Below are 11410 nucleotides of genomic sequence, written 5' to 3'. Positions count from 1 at the left end.
TGTTAATGTGATGTCACTCATTTAACAAGATTTAAAGAAGGGACCTGAACGCACCCCAAGTTTCTTTATTTGCTTTAAATTTCAGCCAATCAGCGATCACTATTACAAACGTCCCTTTTATGGGGGTCAAAATGGTTTATCAGTGTCAGAGGGAAAGACCATTTTTTGGTGAAGGTCGAACTTTGAAAACTTTAACCTTCCTCCTGATAAAATTATAATTGAAGTAATGATCTGAACAACGGCCGCTCGGTTTGCTTCACTGTACAGGCCGATGAATGGCGCATGCGCTGTTGAAGCTTCCCGTTTTCCAGCTGGATTGCATTGCTCGGGATTAGTGACGTAAGCAGAAACTAATAGCCAATGACTTCTGGTTGACTTTGTTTGACTTCAAAATAAAGGTTTGGCTCGTGGATAAGAAGAGAACGGTTTTGCTCCGGCTCTGAAATTTAATGGAACAAAACTGTAAGATGTATGTGTTACAGTAAATAGTAAATAAAAATACTTAAAACTTAATTTGTCAAGTCCAATCTAATTATTGAGCTCATTTAAAAAGAACCCACGTTGATCAAAGTGCTGTACACAGGCTAGAGAGAATGGTATTCAAAATCACAAAATGACAAACTAACCAACACCGATTTATACACAAAGAATTACAAGTAAAAGTCTTGTATTCAATATCTTAAGTAAGGTAATGAAGTATTATAAGCAAAATATACTTATTTAAAAATATTAGAATATTATTTTTAATGCAAAAATATGAGCAGCCTTTTATTATGTAGTTGGTAAGGGATCTACTTTGTACTGTTGGGTAGTTCAATCTTTAGAAATTATAACTATAAGCATCTTAAAATGGAAACACAAGTAAAGGACAAACACCTCAACAATACAATGTTAACAATACAAGTATACAAATAAACAGTAATACTTCATAACAGACACAAAAGTATATATAAGAAAAAACAAAAAAGGAACACAGGTCTACATTGAAAAAATGGTAACTTAAATAAAAACATTAAATTGGGAGCACAGTCTCACAGTTTTAATAGCCTTTTTTGATTACGTTATTGTCTTAGTATAGCTCCATTTCTGTCTTGAAAACCTTGAATGAGGTTTTATTTAACACATTTACATGTATGAATGTAAAACATTCCAAAAAATATGATGACATTGATTAGAAAACACTACCATAGGCCTATATTGAGTTGAATCGCCTAGGTCTCCCCGGAAGAGGAAATTTTGTATCTCATGGGACCTCTCTTGCCACACAAGAAATTAAAATAAAAAGTTCTTGTAAATGTTCAAAATTGCAGATTATACATCCAAGATACATCTACAAATTGCTACAGTTAATGGTTATGTATACAGTTCCAGAACAGATGGGCAATAATTTTAGTATGGGAATCAAATCAGGCACAGCTTGAATCAATATCATTTTTGAATTTGACAAGGAAGGACCTAACCAGGTAACATCATAGACTGTATATATTTTCAACATATACACATATGGGTAACATCAATTATTTAGTTATTTTACTTAAAATGAATCTTATTTTGAAATGCGTCACAGGAAGCATCGATTACTTGCGCAAACTTGTTTTAGATTCCTGTCGAGTTTACAAGGAGAGAAATAGCTGCTCCGCACGGTGAGGACAGACTTTACTGAACCGTGACTCAAAAGAAAAAACATTCACACTCACACATTGTGTTTTAACTCCCAGGTTTAACAACTGAAACATCAGCTGGAGACATTGTGGGTCCGCTAGTTTCCCAACGAGTGCTACTGAGGATCATCAGCTGGGACAGGAATGGCTCGGCCGAGGAAGAAAACCACTCCGGGGTGTTTAGCATGAGGCTCCGCGGGGGGAAACGGCTGGAAGACTACAGTACAAACTACAATAATAATAATAATAGTAATATTAAGAAGAAACAAAGAAGGAGACGGGCTATCTGTGTGAAAACTGCCCGGTGACATTTAAAAGAAGAAGAAGAAGAAGAAGAAGAAGATAGGAGGTATGGTAGAGATGCTGGAGGTCTGCTGCCTGCTGCTGCTGTTACTGAGCGGAAACTCACAATGCAGAGGTGAGTGTGGGTGAGGGTTAATACACTAAGGGTAATCATTGCTCTGTCAATTAATATTAACAGTCTATGGGGTAAATACACTGAAGATGGGGATGAGTACAGGAAGGTTGTGGGTGAATACAGTGAGGCTGAGGAGGGTGACTGGGTGAGGATACAAACTGAGGGTGAGAAGAGTGAGGGTGGGGATGAGTACACTGACGGTGAAGAGGGTGGACAGGACAGAGGTGTGTGTGTGTACACACACTGTACTATATTATACGCCATTGGACTCTGAGTGTACTTCTCTTTAGTGCACAGTACTGTGCTGTACTACATTACACTACACAACTGTACTACTTGAATATTATTAAGTCTTATATATTCTTATATATATTCTTTGCCAGAAGACACTCTGAAATTCTCGGAGATTATAGTCAGACAAAATATGTCCTGACGCACAAAAGCACACCCATCCAAATCAGTGTGTTGTTTTCTTCTAAATACTGTAGGCCCAATCTCCAGGGGCCTCTGGTATTAGATTTGCAGCATTCATACTTAAAGATCGCTTACGCTCAAAACTTGATAAGTATGTACGCACGCAAGTTTTTACATGCATATCCTGCAAACTATTTCTTTATACATCACAATCAACGAGCCACTGAGCCTGCCTTGCCTTCTCCCATCTCCCTGGGTCAGGTTAATTCCCTACAACTTGTTCACTTATATATTATCATGGGATCAATTACGCATCACACCTGAGTTTGCCCAATTCTTTGACAGGAGATGGATTTGTGTGATCAGTCTTTTCAGAGACAATTGCATTTTTCCGTGCCGATGTTGTTGTTGCACAGTAAGTACGATATTTCACCTGTGGAAAATAATCCGGAGTGCCCACAATATAGCTATTAACAGGGTGACTGAATTTTAAGTTATAATGTTTTATAAACATTTTTTTTAAATCATTCTTTCTCTGAATATTGCCCCCTCCTCCAGCTACGTAATTTATTTATTTTTTACCTACAATGGTCCTAATACACCTTTTGTATGTCTCTGTTATTCAGTCTTTCATATAAATAGGGGTAGACAAAATATATGAAACCCCTCTCAGTATAACTCAATACAGTTCCACTGCAGCACAAACCATGACATGCAAAATGGTCCTAACGTTGAATCGACACTAACTGAACTTTATAACCTTATGAAGGAGGATTTAGTTGAGCTAAGTGAGTGTGTGTATGTATGAGTGACACTTATTCCAGTTGGGTTCATTTATTTGTAAAATAGATTTACATTTGTTCTGGTTTGTTTAAGGATAAGAAAAACGTGCATGCATTCAAATCTTGTGTGTGTGTTGTTGTGTGTGTGTGTGTGTGTGTGTGTGGTGTGTGTGTGTGGTGTGTGTGTTTGGCGTCTTGCTCAGGCAGGTTGAGCGTTAAGCAGCTTAGCATTGCCGGCCGCCGGGCTCACAGCCGAGTCCTCAGCAGCTCCGATTCTGAAGGAAGTAAACCCTGTTTAACATCTGTGGTGTGTGTGTGTGTGTGTGTGTGTGTTGTGTGTGTGTGTGTGTGTGTGTGTGTGTGTGTTCACTGACAGAAACACTCAAACATCCAGAGAGTCTGAATGAATGTGAGTGATTGCATATACAGGAATGACACACACACACACACACACACACACTCGCTTTGTTGGAGCAGCACTCCCTGTTTCCCTGAAAGATGACTCACTCTGTTTTTTCTCTCCAGACTGAACATGAACAAATCTGCAGCTCTGAGGCACAAAACCTGCTTTCACACTTAAAGCTTCGACCAAAAATGTTCTCTGTTAAAGGACTGGTCCAGAGTTATTCTATATTTTTTACTTTTACTTATTGCCAAGAAATCTCATGACAATGTGGTATTCTGTCTCTCAATACTGGCTGTGGCCACGGGTGTCAGTTTGATTTCACATACCTCAGAGGTTCTCTCATAAATATGTGAATACTAGGATTAGATAGACTTTATTTTTTTACCTCATTGGAAATTTGTCTGTCTTACAACAAGCACAGCTAGGTACATACAATGTACATAACACAGCACACCGTTAAAACATACACAATAGTACAAATGTGCAGGAAGCAGCAAATAATTATATAAATAATTAAAGAAAGCACATTTTCTTAAATGAGGCAGTCCCTCTGTGTCCAGTGCTGGCCTTTAGGACCCTTAATTGACAGCCAGACAGGAGCAGTTCTCCTGAACTTATACATTTATATCAATTTAGCAAATGTGTTATAAATCCAGCCGCACACCTTTCCTTTACAGCAGTGCGCTTTTGCTGAGTTACTGACTGGAATATGTTGAATATGGTTTACAAAATGTTTGGACTAAAGATTGGAGCTCTGATGATGAGTCAATTTTTACAGTTGGAGAATGTCTGATCTCTGTCTCTTCAAAAAAACGCTTTTGTACACTTCTGTTTTAGGGGCAGGTGCATCGGAAAAGGTAAAGGTTGCCAGTCACACTTGTTGAAGAAGTCCCGCACGCTGTCCATTGCGCATGCAAATACTTTATGTGAAAAATTCACTTGAGGAAGGTCTGTGTGAACGCAATGTTGTGAAATAAAGTATTTGCATGCGGGACTTCTTTAACCAATCTCTGTCTGTGAATTGAAAGAAGCTTTAGATAAATTATAATGCTTTGTCTGTTCGTACAAACTGCAGTTTCAGTTTGACAGATTGTTATTTCGTCAGAGCATCTAAGATCTTACGAGAATTCTTTTTTTTTTTTTAGATCTAAACCACAAAACCGCTGTTGAGAGTTTGAGATCAGGGGTGGGAAGCCTCAGAATTAACTAACTGTAGGAAGAACTGAGAGAAAAAGTAGGAAGGAGCAGTTTGAGAGAGGAACTGGAACTGATTCTTGGTCTTAACCTCAAAGTACCTGTATGGAATGTGATTTTAATGTGAAATAACTGGCATCAGATGTTAGATTAATATCTATTCAGGCCGCAAAATACTTTTGTCTGTGAAAATGCACTGTTGCATGTAACTTTTAAGATGACATCCACCAACTCAACCATGAAAAAAATACGTTTTTTCAACATTATTATCGCTTTTTCCCCACATTTCTGTCACTTTTTTAATTATGTGGGTGCATTTTGATGTTAGGGGTGTTTTTTCCAAAGTTTTTCGATATTTTTAATGTTGACATTTCAGCGCTTATTTCGACGGCCCATTTTTTGTGACAATTTTTTTTTAAAACTGAAAACGAGTCAATTTGACCCAAGGACAACATGAGGGTTAAACTGTACAATAACTTCAAATGTTACATGGGCATAGTTAGGGTCATCCTGAACAGGATTACATTTAGCATTACTGCAAACCTCTGAATGAAAAGATTGAATGTGGACATTTTCAATGTCTTACAATATCATTTGAGCTGACGTTCCTGTAAAGTAAGTGTGCAGTAAAACTACTTAAAATTTTATATGGTTATGGGAACATTTTGTCCAAAAGTCCATTGGCACATTGAGATAAACAGACAGGCGTTACTGAGAGCAGATTAGATTTCTCTTCTTAAAAATACAAGTTTTCTTTTGATTTGTTTTCTCTGTTTTCTTAAAGAAATCAGTTGAAGTGCTTTAGGATTTTGCCACCATTTCTTTATATTTCCATTAAGTTAACTTTAGATTTCTCTACATACTGTACACAGACAGACAGAAAGACAGTCAGGTGTTGGTGAGAGGTAAATAATCATCACATATAGAAATACTTCCAAATAAAGGGCCACACGCACAGAAACACGCATACACCCAATTGCAAAGGGCTCATTCACCCCATGAAATGAGACAAACAAACCCAGCTAAGGCGGCAGTGATGTGTACACAAAGACTTTATGTAACAGAGAAGAAGAACAGAGAGACAGGGCATCTGTCGTGTTACTTCATTTTTTATTTTTAGATTATCACAAACTTATATACAAACATTTGATTTTAATCCACTAACTCTTCCTATTTCAAATGCAACATCATCAGTAAGTGTGTTTCCATCCACCTGTTTTCATGTGAATATAATTGAAGTGTATTTTCCCACATGGCCTGAGCTATTTTGACTGACCAGCACTAGCACGTTAGCAGTTAGCTCCACAGTTTTAGTATTTCACCTGCTACCACTGAGCCTCTACGACCAAGAGGTGTAAATCCCATGTTTCGATTTGAGTATCAATACTTTGTTTACTGATATCACAAATTCTGCCACAATCCATATCAACGCATCGTTACACTGTTAGTTATGAACTTAATTTTGTTTCTTTGTCCGCCATTTTGTCTTTTATGTCTTGGGCTAAGTTTCAGGTAGCTGGGTAAAGATTTTGAAGTTTTAAAGTTTTAGTCATCTGGATGTTGACAACACACTGAAACAGTAAATTAGAGAGCGGCACTAAATCTGGACCGCAGTGAGTGCCTCGTCCTCTAATCCACTCTGACTCTCTGTTAGCAGTAACAACTCAAACTGATCTGCAGCTTGGACTGAAGCTTCTCTCTGAGTCCAAAACAAAATTTAAAACAAATCCTTTTTATATTTCAGCATCACTCACAAAGCTAGCAACACGGCAAGCTAAAACGCTGAAGAGTTGTTGTTTTTTTTGTTTTTTTTTCCTCATATATGAACTCTGGACAATGTCGGCATAATCAGGTCAAGACAGATAGTCAGATACTGACGAGATGAGCAGGGCTCTTGATCAATACTGTACCAATTGAAAAACTTCAAAAATACTGGACTTTCAATTCCTCATTACTGTTGTCATGGTTACCCCGGAGTGAGCCTTCAGATTGGTGGAGGGGTGTCTGACCTTATCGAGAGGTGACAAACTTCCTCAGGATGTGGGATTTTTTTTAAACATGAGTTTCAGTAAGGTTATTCATGTCTTACGTCACTTTACTGCACTAGATTTGGTCATTCAGATTACTTTAAATGTTCCTCAGCTGTGGGTTTCCTTCTGCAGACTCTCAGCAGACAGAACACCTCTCCTCCTATCAGATGACTGTCCCTCGACTAATAGGAGGCAGGCTGAGGCGGGACGTGGATGGGAGACCCCCCAATCAGGTACTGAGCTTTTATTTACTCTAGTTAAAGGGTGTTGTTCTGGTTTTCGTTATTGTCTCTTTTATTGCTGTGTGACCTTTTAACCTTTAGGAAACCAACTCAGCAGAGAAACAGCTGACCAGTCAGGTCCACTTCCTGTTTGTGTGACCTCACCTCATCATCGCTGTGCCAACAGTTCTTTATCTCTTTTTACTTTAAAGCTAGTTTTCTTTACAAACGGCAAAACAAATGGCTTCATGGTTTGTGAAAATCCAGCTATCCCCTCTCTGTCCTTAGCCCCTCACATCAAACAGTTACGATTTTCCACCATTGAATCTACAGTACGTTGAGCAATCAGGACCAAAGTACTATTGTAAACATACACAAATACACATCTTCAACCATAAATATCTAACAAATACATTCCTGAAAGTCAATCAAACATCTGTCTTTGACTTTGGTTTTAGTCTCACTAACAGCAGCATATCAGGCTGCAGGCAGAAAGCGAACTTAATTCACAATGGGTGGGTGCGCAGCTGAAAGTGTCCTCCATAGGGCTGCAGCAGTGAAGAATGGTTCCACACAAGAAGAACATCAGACTAATAAGAAATGAATTAGCTGATAAGGTGGAACTGGGCTTTCTCTACCAACAGTTCAGTATGAACACAGTTTATGTTGCAGGACCACCTTAAAACACACACACACACACACACACACACACACACACACTAACACACTGGTGAAATAGGAGCCTGATCGGAGCAAGTGACGCCGTGTGAAAGTATGATGTGTGCGTGTGTTCAGCCTGCAGCCATTCTGTCCCCTTGTCTGATGTGTTTCTATTCTCTGAAGTAATAAAGAACATCTGAAGGGTCCAGAATCTAAAACACACTTCATCTTTTCATCTGTAACTCATTATTTAGCATTTATTAACAGGTATAAACACTACATACACATTTATCATACTCTATAATGTAGTTAGAAACGCAACATGTAAAGGAGCCGTTTTTAAGACATTTAAAGTAAATCCTTTTATTCTCTGACTGTTGACCCAGTTTTAAATCTTTTGTAGTCTGGACAGGGAGAAACAGACCTTTGGAAACAAAGACACAGACACCCACAGTGTCTTCCTGATTGTCTTATCAATCCTGACTTGCCCTTCTGTGATCTGTCATGTCTGTATCCGATTAACCTTTTTTCAGAAGAATGCAAACCTCATAAGCCTCGAGTATTGGTGGTTACAGGGACAACAAATTACAGCTCTTTCTGCCTACATGCGCAGAGCCAAGCTAATACTTAAAAGTACTGTTTAAAATTGATATAATCTTCTTTGTCATTTTTTATTAATGATGATAAGAACGTTTAGTCATCAATGTTTTTATTAGACTCCGTAGAATTAGCATTTCCTTGCTGTCCATGAGGTGGATGCAAAACACAGCACAAAAACCGGCATGTACAAACAGTGTACGTGAATGGTCTGCGCCTGCGGTATGCGTTAGAGACATGTTAGTATGGACAGAGACTGATTCTGAAAGGGTGCTAATAGATTGTTTAAGTTTTAAAACGCTGTTTTAAAATGACAACATAGTAGTGAAGATGTAGCCTGAGAGTCAGATGTTCAGTTTGATTCCACTCTCATGAAGCTACAGCCAGCAGCTGGTTAGCTTAGCATAAAGACAGTAAACAACACAAAATACCCAATTACAATGTTAGATGTCATTTAGCTGACGCTTTTATCTAAAGCGTCTGCTACATATGTCAGAGGTCACACGCCTCTGGAGCAACTATGGGTTAAGTTGCTTGCTCAGGGACACATTGGTTGATGTATCACAGTGGGAATTGAACCCAGGTCTCCTTCACTAAAGGCATGTGTCATATCTACTGCACCATCACCACCAATGGTGCTTATAAATGGTAAACATGGAGGCTAAAATATAGTCCTGTACGATTTAAGGACCGGACAGTGGTGATAATAAACATTAAACAGTATAATTTACTCAACAACACAACATTTTATGGTGTCAGTACGTTGGTATCTGAAACAATTCTCCACCCACTGATCTGCCTACAGGACACAACGCTCTGTAGCAGAAGATAAACTGCTAGTACTATTAAAAGCTTACATGGATATCAGAATGTTTTATAAATATTGTTAGATTAGACTCTTTTTAGTCATTGTGGACATTTTTAAATAGAATGCTCTGTCGTAAAATAATGTAGGTACTACATACTACTTGTATGGTGGCCTGTATAGGACATCTCAGCTTATTAGGCATATCTGTCACACTGGCGCTCAACTTTGGTCAGAATGGACTACAAAGTCAATGTTAACATGAGCAAGTTAAAGGGATAGTTTGAATCTTTTGAAGTAGGGTTTCATGAGGTATTATCCATAGTCAGCGTATTACCTGCAGTAGATGGCAGTCGGCATGTCCCAAGTTTGGAGAAGCAGGCAGGAATTCCGAATCCAACAGGAAGCAATGTACGGCTGTGGATGGGGGCAGCAGCTAAATGTGAAAAAAACAACAACAACATCAATTGCACCTCACAGAGCCCAGGAGTTGCTGGTCTACCACTGCCTTGATCAGTTAGATAGTTCATGTTATTTTGTGACTTTGGTAATTCAGTATTAGTTCTTTAAAACACCAGGTCAAAGATAAGATATTAGAATTGTTGTTGGAATATTTCCAAAAAATATTTTAATGCTGTTGTCCGTTATAATGAAAATTGTGTCTTGTCTTAATGGGATAGTGTGCAGAACGTTTTATGATATAGCCTAAAAAAACAGTTTGTTTTTAACTAACTAACAGTTAGATAGTTAGTTAGTTAAAAACTGAATCATTTGGGGTAATAACAATAAATTTCATAATAACATAAAAAGATATTACTGTTTTAAAAGCGAAAAGGATCTTAATAAGGAAGAAAATTATTATTATGATGACCTTTGCCCCCCATTGTGTTCAGAGCACAGAGGAGCAGTTTTTGGCAGCTAGGTGATGTAGTCCACCGCTGACTTCCTGTCCTATTTCACCTTAAAAACATACACACACACACACACACACACACACACACACACACACACACACACACACCAGACGCTGCTGCAGCTACCAGCAGGTATGTGATTATTGCAGGGGTGAAACACACACACACACACACACACACACACACACCAGTACACACACACACACACACAGAGGATACCTGCCAAGTGAGTCAGAGGCTCAGGTGACCTTGGAGTTTAATTGAGTTTTTTTGAGTTTTTTCCAGCTTCTTAGAAGCTTCCTGTTCACACAACAAACCCTGATCTTCCCTGTATCAGAACTATGATCAGATCGAATTATATATCCGTGGTTGTTTTTTCATACGCCAATATTAAATTAAGTTAAACTAACTCCCTATGAGAAAGAAGATTTTACAGAATAAATAGTTAGAATCTGCACCTTACTGTGCAGCATTTAGAGATGTTTCTGGTGGAACACCATGTCTGTCTACTGAGCCCCGTAAATCACCACGAGGGAATTTTAAATCTGTCTTGCGTCTTTCTAATGCCTGCTCACCAAATTGTTGCTGTATCAGAGTAGTTAATGTCATGGAAATTATTTAGATTGTGATATAAGATAATACTGTACGTGATGCTGTGATATTGTCACACAAACACACAGACTTTTAAAATGTTCACTCTATTATTAATGTTTATTAAGTAACTTTAACTGTATTACTTGTAGAAAGAACGCAGGAAATCAGATCTCTTATTGGTGATCTTGACCACAGTAAAAACCACAATTGGAAAATATGAAAACATAAATAATTGCCCACGCCCAATCCTACATGACGTTACACACCTGACCAATCACCTCTGACAGCTTTTTTTATAATCATTGTAAAGTAAATAAATCTTATTTGCAGTTTCATACATCAGTGGTTAATTCTAAAATGGTGCCCTGCAGTCCATGTATGAGGCAAATGCCTGTGATTAATTGACATATCTGTAATAGCAGACATACACAAAAGCCAGAAAGTTAGAAAGCGCTTCAGAAATAGAAGCCAGTGCCTGTCTTTCCACTTTAAACTGTCTCAGCTTACACATAAAGTATGATCAGTGTAAACCTCTCCCCTGTAAATGACACTAACCATTATTACATAATTTTTATCCTGATATTTAAATTAATTTCCAGCTTCTATACAGTCACCAGTGATAGATACCTGTTGGTGTTTGTGATGGCCGCACCTGCTGCCACACAATTGATAAATAAATAGGAGTGTGTGTGTGTGTGTGTGTGTGTGTGTGTG

General features: G+C 38.2%; 1 protein-coding gene across 1 annotated transcript in view; it reads left to right on the top strand.

The window, feature by feature from the left end:
• Window positions 1-1503: 1503 nt before the first annotated feature.
• Window positions 1504-11410, top strand: part of adam9a (ADAM metallopeptidase domain 9a) — a 31997-nt gene continuing 22090 nt past the window's right edge. Inside the window, 4 exon segments of the mRNA XM_032515933.1 lie at window positions 1504-1507; window positions 1719-1837; window positions 1980-2079; window positions 7038-7138. Coding sequence (XP_032371824.1) covers window positions 1504-1507; window positions 1719-1837; window positions 1980-2079; window positions 7038-7138 — 324 coding nt within the window.

Source organism: Etheostoma spectabile, chromosome 5 (genome assembly GCF_008692095.1).
Source record: "Etheostoma spectabile isolate EspeVRDwgs_2016 chromosome 5, UIUC_Espe_1.0, whole genome shotgun sequence".
NCBI lineage: Eukaryota > Metazoa > Chordata > Actinopteri > Perciformes > Percidae > Etheostoma > Etheostoma spectabile.
The sequence above is the reverse complement of the archived record's forward strand: the minus strand, read 5'-3'. Positions and strand labels throughout refer to the sequence as shown.